Below are 16,825 nucleotides of genomic sequence, written 5' to 3'. Positions count from 1 at the left end.
CTCGTACGCATACTGCGTGCATTTTACTCCTGTCTACTTGTCTGTACACTCGGCTCCCGGTAATTGAACCATTGCTAGATTTCGTCGAATTATCCGAAACTTTCAATTAACGAGCGGCAGGAAAACTGAACCAATTCAGTATATTTTTTATTGCTCGATGCAGTCTGTAATGTCTTGTGGCAGAGAATTGGGCTAGTTGAAATTTAGACGTTACATGCATTTCCGTCGGTTATGGGGAAACGGCCAAACCGGGAGAGAAACGACAAGACAGGCTGGATGGACGCTGGTCCTCCCTTTCCTGTTGTCTTTCTTTCCCTCGATTTCCCGTTTCTTCTTAAGCGCAACAAATGCATGAAATGTGTGTAGCGTCCTTCTGCTTCTTGCTGTTGACACGTGACTCAACCGGCATGCGGCAGCTACCACCGACATGTTTAGACGCTGCGTCTGCATTGAAATAAAAAGAAAAAGAAGGCTAATAATAATAATAATAATAATAATAATAATAATAATAATAATAATAATAATAATAATAATAATAATCTTTATTTCACTCATGAAGTGAGGGAGTGCGGGAGAAAAAGCTTGTCTAGTTCCCAGCTCCCCAGAGTACAAAATAGAAGAAACAGAAACACTTTTCGCATGGCAACATAAAAACCACAAACAAATAGTAATAGTAATGCAGCAATAACTTGTCAATAACAGTGAGAATAAGTAACTATAGAAATAGAATAAAAAAAGGTTCTTGAAGTTCTTAAATTAAATGTAACTCAGCTTCACGTTTACAATATATGACGACATCTGCTGAGCGTCTCGTTTTTTTTCAAACCTTAGTAGCCGCTGCGCACAAAAGGGGGATGGGAGGCTAGACTCTCCCAAATCCGCTCTTCGGCTACACGGCTGCACGTAAACGCGCGCTCGGCTCGGCTAAATGGGTCGTAACTTGAAAGAGCGTAGGTTAGGGCGTGTTGGTATTCCATAACTGAGGTTTTTTAGCGCACGAGGAGGGACAAAAGACAAAGACAGTAGCGCTGTGTCCTCGTCTCGTCACTGTCTTTCGTTCCTTCTCGTGCCCTAAAAAACCTCACAAATGGGTCGGCTCGACTTCCCGACTCGACCCGCCTCCGCTCGCGCCCAGTTCGCGTAAGACGGAAGCTCACGCACAGCGTCTAACCGGTCGCGGTGGTCGCAGGAAGCCGAGGACGACCTGCACAGCGAGAACGGCATGGGCGGCGGGGGAGGCCTGATGGAGAACCCCTACTACAGCAGCACGGTGCCGGTGCGGAGGCAACCCCAGCCCCCGCACCGCTACCCCAAGACCCTCGAGAGCCTGGCCGAACAGGTCCACGCCTTCCGGGACAGCCCGCACATGGAGCGCTCGTCGGCAGCCAGGAATAGGTGGGCGCAGCGAGCGCATTTGCACTGATGGCTTCGTTCGTGGAGCCGCACTTGCAGCGCCCCCTCGCGTTGGTAACGCACACTTGAAAACTGCGGCGCGAGAGCTAGCTGCGCGCACCGGACGCGAGGGGCGGCAACAAGGACAATGCGCTGAACTGTCAGTCATATGTATGCGTAGCATGTGTACCCTATGCGTGCATGTAGCGCGTAGGTTCACGCGCTTTCAATGAAATTATTTGCTGACGGCGCAGCGTTTTGCCCATGTCGTCTTCTTTTTCGCTCCCGCGTAGTTCTTTCTGCGCTGTAGATTCAAGTAATCCCGGAAGGGTGTCGCAGTAGTCTGCCGGAACCTGCCGCGGCTGCGGCGCAATGGACATTTTTCAGCGCTTAGGAGGAGGTGGAAACTCCTTGGAAGAAGACGGGAACGTCGATGGTCTGCCTTTTCTTCCGTGGCGTTTTGTTTGTTTGTTTTTCAACTAAGCGGCGGAAATGTTTTAGAAGTTCAAGCTAACCGCGCTTTCAGCCTTACGTACTGTCGTATGGTTCCTTGCAATAACTTAGCTCAATTGGCGGTTCAAGGATGGGCGCCCTGCCACCACAAAAAATATGAAACTTTTTTGCCAGCTAAGTTTAGCGCATGTTTCAGTAGGCAAAACCAGATGTACTTTAGTGCCTGTATTTTTCGAGCTGCTAAAAAAAAAATAGGGAGAGGAAAAAGGTATGCCATCACGCGGGCTGAGCTATCTTTATTTTGTGTGTGCGAGTAGCGCCTTTCTGCTAGTTCCTGCTCTCTCTTTTTGTGCGTGTGAATTAAGAGCTCTCCAAATTTGCGACCATTTGTAAGTGTAAGTATAGAGCGCACGACTAACTTGGATACGTTTTTACTGGCAAACGAGGCTCGTTCAACTAATTGTGCGGCGCTTGAAGTGTATGGCGCTCGAGAGGAAGCGCACAGTGCAAACAGAGATGTCACGCATATTTACGAAGCTTTTCCTTGCGTTTTACGAACACACGATCGAGTGGTACGGGCTCTTTGTTCTGGAAAGCTGCCCTCAAGCCGAGCAGTTGCAGGCAGTCACTGCCAAGCTAACGCGTCCTGTAGAACAAGAACCCCACCACTGCCACCCCCCTCCCCCTACTAGCAGCCACAACCACACTACCACTACTACTCCTCCTACAAACGACAACATCACAACCAAGCCCACTCAACTAACACCACCAACAACACCAGCAGGAGCACGCCCACTCCATTACCAACTACCATGAAACCACTACCATGTCTACTCCACTGCCACCACGACTTACAACCACAACACCATAATTACCACCACCGCCACCACCACGCCCGCTATGCTATGACGACATACCTCCACCACACCCCTTCCGTTGCTACCACACCACCACCACAGCTAGCTCACTGCTAGCCACAAAAATCACTGCCGTCCCACAGCCACCACCACCACCACCCCGCTACCAGCCACCACCATACTACTACTACTACTACTACTATTACTACTATTACTACTACTACTACCAACGACAACATCACAACCAAGCCCACTCAACTAGCACCACCAACAACACCAGCACTAACACACTCACCCCATTACCAACCACAACACTACAACCACGTTCAATCCCACGACCACGTCCAACCCACTGCCTCCATCCCAGCCAACTATGAAACCACTACCATCACGACTACCAACCACACCACCACCACCACCACCACCATCACCACTACCGTCACCTCCACCACCATCACCACCACGCCCTCTACGCTATAACTACATACCTCCACCACACCCACTACATTGCCACCACACCACCACCACCACAGCTAGCCCACTGCCAGCCACAAAAACCACTGCCACCCCACAGCCGCAGCCACCACAGGCACCGGCCGCGAGCTACGGGCGGCCGGCACCAAGCTCGCCTTGACGCAGGCACTGTCTCTGTGACGCAGGTACTGGGACGAACACGACCGAGGCATGTCGTCGCGGCGGCTGCTGCGCACCGAGAGCGAGCAGCGGCTGATGCAGCCCGAGATGATGCAGGGCCCGCACGCGGGCCGGTACTACTCGCTCAGGCCTTCGGCCACGGGCGGGGGCATGGTCTCCCTGCACCACGTGGCGCACCACCACCACCACCAACAGCAGCAGCAGCAGCAGCATATGGCCCCCGGCGGCATCCTGCGGCGGCGGTCGCTCATGGAAAGTTGCTCGGACACCGAGGTCCAGTCCGGCAGGAGACCGCCTTCGGCCATGGGCGCCGCCGCCTACATGGCGCCTCCGACTCACGGGGTACGTAGCTCAGTGTCTCGCTTCGAAGCTCTTGCGACAGTATAGCAAACCGTGGTATCGAAGCTCAAAAAAAAAAAAAAAGGAACATAGACTAAGACCGAGAAGCGCTTACAGAACTGTCCTTTCCGTTTTACAAAGCAGCAAGACACTCCTTGACTGTTCACTTCTTGAGCGCTTTGTGCAACTGATCGCGGCCACGGCGAGAGAGGCTCGTCGTGACACAGTCACGCAAGCGTATTTCTAACGTGCCTGTTGTTGAGCAAAGTGCCAGAACATGTTGCTGCCAGCGTTTCTTAAAGACGTATTGTTGTCGCACGTTTTGAATATGTTTCTACCTGGCGGTAAATTGGGGGGAAAAGATGGGCACAATAACATCGATGGAGTTTTACAAGACGACAAGCAAGAAAGCAGGAAATGAAATATGTGCGATAAAATAAAGGACAGTGTCTTGCTTTTTTGGAGTCCCAGCTGGCGGCCTGAGAGCAAAAAAAAAAAAAAAAAGAAGAACCACACAGGTGCAAATGTTCCCAACAGAGTGAGACATGCGTCTTCTACAAAAAAAAAAAAAAGAATTCCGGAGATGATTCACTGCCCTGTAGTGGCATGCCAGGATGTTCACTCACTCAGAACCATAGAAAACAACGGCCTTGCAAGCAAAGGGGTTCAATGCTGATCGGATTGTTAACTGGCCAGTGTTCGAGACAACCAAGGGGGGGTTTAGAATATAGCTGGAAAAACAACGTAGGGAAGGCACGGATATCGTTACGGGGGCACGGATAAATGGGTTGTTAAATAAACACTTAGACTGTTGCTCTGAAATATTTGTTTCTGAAAATTCACGTTTGGCACCTGTATCTTCTCCTATATGCTCCCCATAGTAAGTGAAATGGACGCCTGACTCACCGTTTCTACCACGACCAAATAACGTGAACGAATACATCTTTCCACTCCTACTTAAAATCACCTCCAATGCGTTTCTGCGCCTGATACCATGTCCTGTTTCATGTTAAAGCAACGTAATAATTTTTTTTGCCGTTTCCCAAAGCATCCCAACAATACACTTACCCGTTTTACAATCCAGTTTCGGCACTCTAGGACTTCATGTTCCTCACGGTAAAAAGGGACATCACTGTGACGTTGAGCAAGGTATACTTAAGACATTACAGGCGACTCTGAATTATATGCCAAAAAGGTGGCTTCACTCACGTTATGTAAGCGTGGTAGAAAAGGCGGGACGCGCGCATTTCAGTTACCTTGGAGCATACAGAAGGGGATAAGAGTGCCGATGAATAATTTTCAGAGATAAGGATTTCAGGGTATCTGTCGCAGTGTTTATTGAACAACCCACGTCTATTACGATAAAGCAGATACAGCCAGAGTACTAAATTACGGCACGGTAATACGTAAGTAATACTAAGCAAGACAATAGCATCAGCGAATCGCAAATTGCTAAGGTATTCTCCATTAACTCTCATCCCCAATTCTTCCCAATCTAGGTCTCCGAATACCTTCTGTAAACACGCTTGTGAATAGCGATCTCTCCAATGCTATTCACAGCGTGTTTCTACTTAGGGCAGATAGTGACCGCGGATCCGGATCATGAGACTGAAATAATCGGAAGAACAAGCATGGGCTGGGGTGCGTTTGGCAGCCATTCTCAGATCATGAAAAGCAGGATGCCATTATCCCTCAAGAGAAAAGTGTATAACAGCTGTGTCTTACCAGTACTCACCTACGGGGCAGAAACCTGGAGGCTTACGAAAAGGGTTCTACTTAAATTGAGGACGACGAAACGAGCTGTGGGAAGAAGAATGATGGGTGTAATGTTAGGGTATAAGAAGAGTGCAGATTGGGTGAGAGAACAAACGCGAGTTAATGACATCTCAGTTGAAATCAAGAAAAAGAAATGGGGGGGGGGGGCATGGGCAGGGCTAATAATGAGGAGGGAAGATAACCGATGGTCATTAAGAAAGTTAGGTGGGCGGATGAGATTAAGAAGTTTGCAGTGACAACATGGCCACAATTAGCACATCACCGGGGTAGTTGGAGAAGTATGGGAGAGGCCTTTGCCCTGCAGTGGGAGTAGCTAGGCTGATGATGATGAATACGTAAGTAGCTCATATAGGCTATGTGACAATTTGTCGCCACCCCTATACAAAGAAAACGCCATTAAAAATTATCATCATCAATATCAAACACCATCATCACTATCATCATCCCTCCTGCCGGCCACGTCTCCGGCAAACCAATATATCGTGAAGGGTAACACGCATACAGAGAAGCTTTAGAAGTCAACTGCAAAAAAAGTTCCTCTTGGCCAAACTGGCTAATCTGGCCAAACCTGAACTGCTGGTAGGTGTCTAATTGTCTTAATAGCAGCTTTTTAACAGCGCCTAAGCAGATGACGCATGCACCTCGTGGATAGTGGCCGTGTCGTATTCCCAGGACGTCGCCTCCGAGATTTTGTAGCACGCGGCGGGGTAGCCGCAGGCGGTTCCCGATTTCGCAGGTGATGTCGAAGAGCCGTGCGATCTGAGTCACGCATCACTTCCGTGGAAAGGTAATGGCGGCGTCAAGTTGTGTGCTTGTTGGTACGACATTTCCGTCTAGTGGTTAGCGCAGAAACTTCAAAAAAAAGAAGTACGGACCACAGACGAGACACACGAGCGTTCGTGCATATCTCGCCTTCTGTCCGTTGCTTTTGAGGTTTCTGCACTAAACCATGACGGCGTTTTTCTTTTACTGTTTCCTTTTGAAATTGCGGTATTAACAAGGGCCCGCTTCCGGGAGCCTTTCTTGACGCATTCAATCTCTCTTTTATCAAACGTAAAAGTTTGCATGGATGTTGTTCCGTATCTCCACTTACTGAATCTAGGCTTTGTCAGGGGCCCGCACTTTCGATGCAGTTGGCCTCATTAAGCTCTCCGCGCATACAGCGATATACCAGCTAACCGAGCTGCCAACAACCGCTCTCTCATGCAAACTCATTTCCTTCCTGGCCACAGCAACAGCCGCGCACGCTGACAGGCCGCTCCAACTCCCTGCCTCGGGGCGTTGCACTCGGGGTGCTGGACCCGCGTCGGGCGCTGCGTCACGGGGTGCGATTCGAGCGCGCCGCCTACGACTCGCAAGAGGACAGCGACGGAGCCCTGTCAGCGCCGGAGCTGCCTTCGGGGAGGCCTCGCAGGCCCAAGGGTGAGAACCGCAGCCGGTGCAACGGCAGTGCTGGCCGCCGGACTATACAGGGCTGTACGTACGCCCCGTTTCGTATATGCGCAGCAAGTAACGCCACACGCAGGCTTCGAGAGATCGGCGCGCAATCCGCACGGCCTTCCGCACGCGTGCGGAGGTGCGGGGAAACCGCGCGCGCAGATCCGGTGCGACGAAATTTCGGTTTACTTCGCGGGCCCGCGAGCCGAAGTTTCGTCAGCCGAAACGTGAGCCGAAGATTTGCGCACCTGTGTGCCGCGCGTACAGTTTCCCGCACCTCCGCACCCGTGCGGAAGGCCGCGCGAATTGAGCGTGATAAGTAGGCCCTTTTACAGAGACTTCTCGCACGCTGCTCTTATTATTGACCAGTAAGAGTAGTGCGTCACACACGGAAGGAAAACAGGGGCAAGCGTCGCCGAATTCGATGTAACACTGAGTCTCAAGCTTTCACGACGCAAACCAAGACGCAATTATTACGCGGAAGGGCGTCGCAGATCTTAGCCCATTTACCAATGAACGAGCGAGGCGACATGTTTACCGCGACCACTGTCAACTGATAAATGCGCCAGGGCGAACAAATAACGCGTGATAAGTATGTGAACCGTAAAACGCCTCGATTGAAACTTCTATACGATCGCACTACTTGCGTAGCCGAGGCAGCGTCGCCTGCTAAGTATGAAACGGAGCATGTAGTTGTGTGTTCAGCAGCGCTTTTATGATATACCAAACTTAAGACACCACTTGGACCTCCAACAACTGCTCATTGCTGACAGATTGATCGCACTCAATATACGTCCGCTGGCAGATCACAGCGGAACACATCACCCGGCCGACCTCAGGCGAATGTATACGTCGGGGAAACACACGCGACGCGCCAACAGCACTATTTGCAACACAGGCAATGTTAATGCATGTTTTACGCTCACTTGCGCAGTGTGTGAGTACATGATTAAGGACTCGGTAAGCTTTAATACTACGGAAAGAAGAAAATACATGGGTGCGTGGTGACGCGATGCGTAGCTTGCTCAAGGAAGTCCTACCGCAACAGCCCCCCCCCCCCTCGCGCCCCCCTCAAGACCCGCGGAATCTTGCCGAGAATGCATAGCGATAAAAAATAATGAAAGTGGTACACATGTGCGATGTCGGGAGACGTATTTTTTTTGCTGTGATCTGCTTGCGCATCTAAATAAATGTATGACCAGGCATTAAATTAATAAGTTGTTAGCCTCGTGGCCCATTTGGTACCATGGTTCATGTTGTTGTGTTCCAAAGAAGGACGCGGTTTCACGCCTACAAAAGTCAGCGGACGCTCCTTGCCACGATGGCATCGGAAACCCAGGCTGTATTCACGGCGTGACTGTTCCTTGCTTCGGGACCCCGATGGTGGTATTTTGTTGACGAATTCACCAGTGTCATTTTCGTGCTCTGTTGAGTACGTGCTTATGGGCATGGCTTCTGAGAGTGGCGCGGCCTCTGAGATCTTGGAGGCCATGATATGGGCATTGCGGTGGTGTCTGTCTACCGCTTGGCGCAGAACATTTTTCACAGAAATCAAATTACCGCGCGCGTTTCAATGTGATTGGAACGCTGTAATACGCACTATACTTTACCTTAGAAGCTTGCTTCGCTTCTAAGGTAACCATGCCATGACCATGCCTTCTAAAGCGAACCACGTGGGACTTTGGTGAACGTAGCTGCTGCTGTCTTGCGTAATAGCTCACACCAGGATGTTGAACCATGGCAGACACTCCAAAAACCCGTGGAAAGCCGCGAAGAATGCATCGCACATTAAGAAATTAAACAAAAAAGTTAATAGCGCGGATTATGCCGGAAAAAAATATCCAATTATAGCCTCGCTATTGAAGCGAACCTTTCTTTCGGAACCTTCTCGGAGTTCGCTGACTGTGGTTGCTGCCTTGAGGAATAACTCACGCATGAGACAAAACGCATATATGTCGAACCAACTGATATAGCCATCTCCACCAATGACTGGCTGTCTCCCCTGCGGAATCACACAGTGAAGGCATGCGGCGACAATGTTATCGCCATTGGACTTTATACGGAACATCACGGCGACGGTAGAAATGCGCCTGGAGTGACCATGCAATTGCTATCGGAACAAAAAAAAAAAAAACGTTTCAGAGCCGTCCTCAGTGACGACAAGTTGTTCGGCGAACGCTTTGAGAAGCAAGGAAGCACGTGAGTCGTGCTTGGATGATTTCATAAACGGTGGTCTGCATTCCGGTCACCGCATGTAAGCAGAATTCTTTGCAGCGCTTACATTGCTGTCTTTACCAGATCTCTGGGCGATAATTTCACTCGTGGCTTAGCGTAAACCGATGCGACGCTGGTGGGTGGGTGGGTGGGGGGGGGGAACGTGGCAATGAAAACTATTTTCGTTATTTATAAAACTAGGTACATGAAATTTAGTATTCCATTGTGATTTATTATGATAATTTCAGATACGAAATCACTTCCGAGCTATCTGCTATAGTGTTTTCATTTACAGCAGTTGGAATCCTATACTAGTCATCCCCAACTAAAGAATTATTATCCCAGAAATTGTGCTTCATTTTTGTGTCGTAATATTCACAAAGTCCCACGTTATTCTAGAAAGCAGTTGGTTGATTTTTGACTGCAGAGCAATTCCAAGAAAAAGTGTTAAGCATTATTATTCTTATTGCCTTAAAGGGAATGACAACCAATTTTATATGGTTTCCGTTTTTTCTAGAGCAACGGAAAGCTTACTGGCTTGAGTCCAATCAGAAAGTGGTAACGCGGAAAACCTGTGGTACATATTTTGTAAGAAGTTTTAGATAGGCATTGAGGATGTAGTTGCTGCCCTCAAGAAACATGCTGGAAACAATGATAGGTGAGGTATATAGAGATTATACGCCGGCATTGGTGAGAAGCAGGAGACAAGTGCAGCTTTAGCAGTAATATTTTGTTTATCAAGCCGATGCACCTGCTGTTTAGTTTTATGTAGCGTTGAAGGATTTTTACAACAATGGTGATGCCCGAATCTACGCCCCAGCGACGGCTCCCTTCAAGTAACATGCACCAATCTCGAAGGCCATGCTTTTGCGCCCTGCATGCGTCAGGGTTTCTTTCTTTTAGGCGAAGCTTTTAGCCTCCAATTGGTCGGGATATTTCGTGGGGTGCCCACCTAAAAGACAGGCGGCCTCGGCTACTCAGGCAGACCTGAAACGGCAGCTGGAAAAGGGGTTGGTGTTTGAGTTCCCGTGTGACTGAATTAAGTTGTTAAGCGCATTTAATTGACGCAGTTGTTGAGCGCAATTAAGCGCATTTCTGCCGTCGGCGTCGCCGTGAGGTCCCGTGTAAAGCCAAGGGCTGTAAAATCGTGGCCGCGCGCCGTATGCTGTATGCGCGAGTGAAAGCGTGTGAGGGTGAGCCAGCTAAGAGCCGGCGAACGAGGCTCAATCTCGCGTGCGCGAGCCAGGAAGGCGGGGCGAAAGCGCGCCCTCTTCTGTCGCGCGCGAGGCGCGGTTGTGAGAGGAGGGAGGGGGGCGTTCTTCTGCGGCGGCTGCTGCTTACGGCGCTGCCGTACGGGCGCCGTATCTTGAAAGCGATCTGTGACGTGGCCAAGGTGCGCGCCCGCGCGGGCCTCTTCTTCAGAGCGATCTGCGATGTTTGCAGAGTGCGCGTAGTGCCGGTAGCTTCGTGTGCGCTGTGCTTTCGACGTTTAGTTCCCGTTGAAGCGAGAGATGCACGAAGGTCAATTCGCTCGCTGCTGCTGCCGCGCTTCCTAACTCCAGCGTTTTGACAGCGAGTTTCCGCGGTCATCGAGCTAGATGTGTTCGTGTTTGCTTGTGCACGCGTAGCACCGTGCTTGTTAATTTAGTTAGTAAGCGAATGTTTGCAAACTTATAAGGCCAATAAAACTTTGCTACTCCGTATAGCTGTCCGCTAATTTGCTATCGCTATCGACGCTTCGCTATTCTTGCCAAACTGCGATTTTTTTTGTGACTCCTGGTTGTCTAGTTACACATTTAATTACCGTATACTTGGTTGCCAACTTTCTCGACCTTTTTCTCCGTTCTGTGTTCATGCGTTTCAGGTACAGATACTTGTGCATTTTATCCGCCCATTTATTTTGATCCATGTTCTCGAGTCTTTCTTCAAAACTAATTTTTCTTTGCGCTTCTCTCACTTCAGACGAGGCACAACCTATGTTATCATGCACTGACTCATTTCTGGTTCTGGCGCGGGCTACCAAAGCCAACCGACCTACCCATCTTTGGTTAACTTCCAACCTAAGACAAGATATCTCATTTTAAGCATTATTGCTGCATTCCGCTTGCCCTTTATTTTCAAGTTATCTTGGTGGTCGCTTGAGGAAGTCTTTCCTCCGTTTATACATATGCCGAGGTACTTATATTGCTTAACTATGGGTATGACTTCTTGATCAATTGGCAACATGTAATTACTTGTCTCTTATAAAAGATCGTAACTCCCGATTCCTCTGTGTAAAAACTTAAGGCCTAGCTTTTATCGCGGCGTTGCCACACATATTCGAGAGTGTCTGTAAATATCTTGCGTTGTCCGCTAGTAGCACTATGTGGTCCGGGGATCTTCTGTTGCACCATTTGTTCTTTAGGTGTGTAGGATAAATCCAACTCTGAGTATTTGCCACTCTTCTTTCTCTGCCTTAACATACAAAGTGAACAACAAAGGAGACAGAGGACATCCCTGCTTCAGTTCTTGGTGAATTACCACCACTTGTACTCGGCTGTCTCTATATATCTCGCTCAGCAGCTCCGTGAAATCGTCATCTATGCCTTCGTTCTTGAGAACAACCCATAACCATTCTCTGTCTACGTTGTCGTAGGCTCCTTTAAAATCTAAAAATGCTATCCCTAGAGGTCTTTCCTGAGCTACTGAGATCTCTTCGCACTGACTAAGCACAAACACATTAACCTCTAAGGGTCTGCTTTGTCTGGACACATTCCGAAGTTCCCGCAGTACATCATCCTTTTCCACCCACTTTGGGAGTCCTAATTTCATGGCTTGCATTGCCGTTCTATATCGCAGAATAGTTTTATGGCTTGCATTGCCATTCTATATCGTAGAATAGTTTTCTATCGTAAATTTTGACCTCTCAGGTTTCTCTGTCGCTGTTGGATCGGCTTCAGTCTGAACTACGCTTTCTTTTGTGCCGGAGTAATCCCTAATAACTTCTCTGATGTACCACAGCGCATCGTCTCCTTCGAAGATGTCACCGTTGTTGTGCCAGACCTATCTAGGAAAGTTCCTTGCCCTAGCATTGTGCTGAAGCCAGGCGCTGAGCTGATCGCCAGAGCGCAAGCTCACCTCGCTGCTCTATGGCCGGCGGCAACTCGTGCAAGCGCGCCCGGACCCGGCGCGAACCACGCTGATAAGTCACCCTCCTGGCGAAGTGTCTGATGCAACTGACGTCAAGCCCTCTCGTATATTCGTCCACTTCAAAGAGCGACTTTTCCTGATTGGAGGGTTCGAACTGCTGGCTGCCCCAACGGATACGGTAGCTGTAAAAAATGTCGCAGTTTCACCCGAAAGGCGAAGCACTAATTGCGATGGCAAATTAGTGGACAGCTTTACGAAATAGGGATAGTAGTTTTATCGGCCCTGTGAAGTTGTAAACATAGGCGTACTAAATAAATTAACAAGCATCGTGTCACGCGCGAACAAGCAAGAGCATGAACACATCCCACTCGATGACTGCGGAAACTCGTTGTGGAAACGCTGCAGTGAGGAAACGCGGCAGCAGCAGCGAGCGAATTTACCTTCGTGCTGCCGCTAGCATCCCAACGCGAACTAAGCCGCGAAAACACAGCGCAGCGCGGACTGTGTACCCTTCGCCGAGGGCTTTCAAGATACAGCGGCCTGGCCGGGCGCCGCCGGGGTCGCTCGAAGTAGGCAGCACCCCCCCTTCCCCCTCATCCCCACCCTAGCGCTGTATCATCGCGCGCGACGGAAGGCGGCGTGCTTTCTCTCCGCTTTCCTCCGTTGCGTGCGCGAGATTGCGATCGCCGGATCACCCTCGCACGCTTTCACTCGCACATACAACGTACGGCGCGTGGCGACGATCGTATTGCCCTTGGACTTTATGCGGAACCTCACGGCGACGCCGACGACAGAAGTGCGCCTGTCTAGAAAATTGCTATCGCAATAAAAACGAGCCGCGCTACGTCCCCCCGGGTCCCCCCGATGCTACGATCCCCCCGGATGGACGTATCGTTCCTCCGGGTCATCGTGGCGCGCCTTAGCGCGAGCCAGGTATGCTCTCTGCCACGGTGCCGACTACGTAACGCCCTTGTGTATACTGCAGATAAATGTTTCCTTAGCTCACCGTCCACTTGATCGCTTCGTCGATCAACTCTGCGCATCAGGGTCAGCAAGCTTAGACGCAGGAAACCCAACACCGCCTTCATTCCATATAGTCGTTTTCGAATATTTAGTTGGAGCTCCGAGTGCTTTTACACGGTCCCAGAATCTTTTGGGAGCGCCTTTGTCTCTTTTGCAAACGGTATGCACCCAGCGTTCACTTGTGCATTTAATTATCTCTTCCGCGAGCTCACTCACCACCCTTTTCTTTCCTCGGTATTTGTTCCATCTAAGGAACACCTCCTCTTCGTGTATCATCCCATATTTTTGGGTTCTCGATGACCCCTAGACGCCTGCTTAATCTGTAGCTTACTTTATTTCCTTGTTCCACTTACGTGGTTTCCTCTTTCCAATGCAACAATCTTTTTCCCCCGTGGGTGTCCTGTCTCCTGTTTCATAATGTCAACCAGTTCCTTATATTCCCGGAATGTCGTAGGGAAACGCCCCCAATTTCCTTCTCTACGTTTATCTTTTTCCCGATCTCTGTTGTTCGCTTTTCATTCATTTGCTAGAAATGCTGACGCTATTAGTTCGTCTTTTACATTTGTACCTTTCCCAAATCTTAACGGTGAACGCTTGCGTCGCTACCGAGAATATCTTCTTACCGCATCTTTTTTTTTGCAGTACCATGCAGCCGATCGGCCGTTTTCAAACTCCTTGCAATCTTATCGGCAGCTAGCGATCGCACGCGTGCCGTCCGCAACGATCGCAATCGCGCTGATACGATATCGACCGGGTGATCTTCACCGCAAGAGTCTGGAAACGACGACGAAGAAGGGCATCGTGATGATGAAAAAAAAAGTAGAAAAGATTGTATTCACTTCATTGGCATACATGGTGGTGACTCTTATCGGAGTCTCGAGCAGTTCTGATCTAACACGGGGGCCAGGACGGCCTTATATAACCCATCTTTCCTTTGCCGAGGGAATTCACCGGCCAGTCACAAACGCTGAATCGTTCACCACTTCTGACCACTATTGTTCACCGCTACGACCTCCCAACGAGCCCGCTCCCCATATGCAGTTTATCGGAATTAGGCTGCAGCGAAGTCGTTTTTCCTGCGCAGTGGAGAGAGAGAGAGAGAGAGAGAGATATGCAAATGAGAGAAAGGCAGGGTGGTTAACCAGAGTTAAAACCCCCGGTTTGCTACCCTGCACTAGGGGAAAGGAAAGGGGAAGTAAAGACGGAAAGAAGAGCGTGACAAAAACAAAAGCCTGAGAGAAAAAAATTCCATACTGCGCAGTGAGGTCCTCGACGCAGTGTCGGGCTGGACTTTCTTTTACGAAAGACGGCGACCGACTCGGCCCTAGTGCGATTCCGTCATCGCATATATTTAGCATTCGTGTGCATTTTATTTATGCGCGTTCGTTTTGTATCACGTTCTGATTATTGTATACTTGCAGGGATGTGAGCGTTTTCTCACATATTGCGCCACAGCCACTCATTCAAACTTTGTGTCGAAACGCACAAAATGTGGCCATCCGGTAAAGGCCAATATAGCCTGCAGTGTCGACAAAAGAAAATATTATGCAGATCGAGTGCGCTCGTTGGAATTGACACGAGGCGGAACTTTCGTGCGACGGTCAACTAAATTGTGTAAAACTAACTGCAATGTGCACAATAGTCCACATTTTCATCCATTGCGGTACGGCCTTCTGTGCTACATATGCTTACGCACTGCATAAGTCACAGCTTTAATGTCCTGCCATGTTTGGATAGGTCGGTGAATTCACTCAAGGGTCGGCTCGTTTAAGACTTGGACCGACCTGTGTGGTTGAATTTATGCGAGCCTGGCTGAGTCGAGTTTCGGTGTATATGAGTCCCGAGCAAACCCGGCAGATTTTGGGGAGTCCGCACACACGCGCCGATAGATCGCCATGGAACAGATCAGCAAGCGGCTGCGTCCCACAATCTAACAAAACGTAGTTTCAGGTAGACAGATGTCGTGCTCTCTCTGTATATCTTGCAAGCTGCGCGATACCTTAAATGATGCTTTAATTACAAAGGCAGTAACAACTGGATGCGATAATACGAGCTTATGCCGTAACAGCTGCAATGACAAACTCATGAGCAGCTTTGCTTTTCTCTTGCTGGACATGACTTATGCCTCGTGGTATGTCAGCTCGCTTCTTTAGCTGTCGACCTGCAAGCGCCATCTGCACCTGAAAGGATGCAATAGTTTGCAGGGATTGGTGCAACCAGTTGACATCAGTGGGTGATCTTCATTTGCTTTTGTTTAACGTGTTGTCTACTGTTTATAAAAACAAGGCGTTTGCCTGATTTCCACATTGTTGCACGTGTTTTACAGCAGGTATATATATATATAGAGAGAGAGGGAAGGAAGGAAAGGATATTTATGGCGAAGTAGTTTCTTAGAATGCTTACTGCCACGTTGCCGGCGGCGTCAGAAAAAGAAATTCAACGCACTGAAGTAGGTGCAATATACAATTACCTTTTAAGGTGAGAGTTAATGCAGGTGTAGTAAGGATGCAAAGTTTGCGGCATGTGGAAGGCTTATTGGTTTTTGGGAAGAAAAGAAAATGATACATCAGTAAAAAAAATGTAGATAAAACTGTTTAAATGATGGGTATCGCGCATTAACACTTTTACAAAAAATTTACCCCGCTGTTATTTTTAGTCAAAGCGTTAAATATGATGGTACTGTATAAAATTCATCGCTATAACCTGCCGTATTCGTGTAGTGGCGTTGGCGTCGCACTGATATGCCCGTGGACTATACCCACTCCTACTACAAGCTCCCATGCATTTTCAAAATAGCCCATTATTTTATTTTATTTTTTTTGGTTTAAATTGTTCCTCATCGCTTAAAAGCTACCAATCACCTACATTTACACTATCATAATGATTTAATGTCTTTTGCCTTTTGCAAATTATTGTTTTCTGCACGTACAAGGCTTTACACACTTTTCGCGTGACAGGACAGAAGAACTTGCCAAAAAAATTCGCAGTTCTGCCGCAAAGATGAAGCACCAGTTGCGATAGCAAATTAGAGAATAGCTGTACGAAGTAAGCATAGTAGTATTATCGGCTCTATAAACTTCTAAACATTCGCTTACTGACTAACTTAACAATGATAGAGTAAGAATAGTACGTAGGATGCAGTACGCAAGCGAAACTCAACCGGGACGCAAAAAGAAACAGACACAAAGAGACAGTGCTGTCTTTGTGTGTCTGCTTCTTTCTAGATCTCTCTTCAGTTACGCTTACACATTCTATCATGGATTCAAACCAACTATCTCGTCAACGTGTTTTAACTAAATTGACCAAAAGGCCGCCACGCGCGCACGGGTAAACACGAACACGTCTCACTCGATGACAGCGGGAACTGTCTGTGAAAACGCTGGAGTTCGCAATCGCGGCAGCAGCCGCGAGCCAATTGAACTCCGCGCATCTGTCGCTTCAGCGCGAACGAAACGTCGAAAGCACAGCGCGTACGAAGCTACCGGCACTACGCGCACTCTGCGAACATCGCAGGTCCCTTTGAAGGTGAGGCCCGCGGGGACGCGCACTTT

At 48.9% G+C, this 16,825-nt stretch overlaps 1 protein-coding gene across 2 annotated transcripts in view; it reads left to right on the top strand.

Annotated features, from left to right (window-relative positions):
* RhoGAP100F (Rho GTPase activating protein at 100F) overlaps positions 1-16,825 on the top strand; it is a 155,413-nt gene that overhangs the window by 100,335 nt on the left and 38,253 nt on the right. For both annotated transcript variants that reach the window (XM_075673009.1, XM_075673010.1), the window contains exons 6-8: positions 1,190-1,395; positions 3,362-3,698; positions 6,704-6,893. In XM_075673009.1, coding sequence (XP_075529124.1) covers positions 1,190-1,395; positions 3,362-3,698; positions 6,704-6,893 — 733 coding nt within the window. The remainder of the gene's footprint in view (positions 1-1,189; positions 1,396-3,361; positions 3,699-6,703; positions 6,894-16,825) is intronic.

This window comes from Dermacentor variabilis, chromosome 10, assembly GCF_050947875.1.
Source record: "Dermacentor variabilis isolate Ectoservices chromosome 10, ASM5094787v1, whole genome shotgun sequence".
Classification (NCBI taxonomy): Eukaryota; Metazoa; Arthropoda; class Arachnida; order Ixodida; family Ixodidae; genus Dermacentor; species Dermacentor variabilis.
Note: the sequence above shows the minus strand (reverse complement) of the source record. Positions and strands in the feature narration are given on the sequence as shown.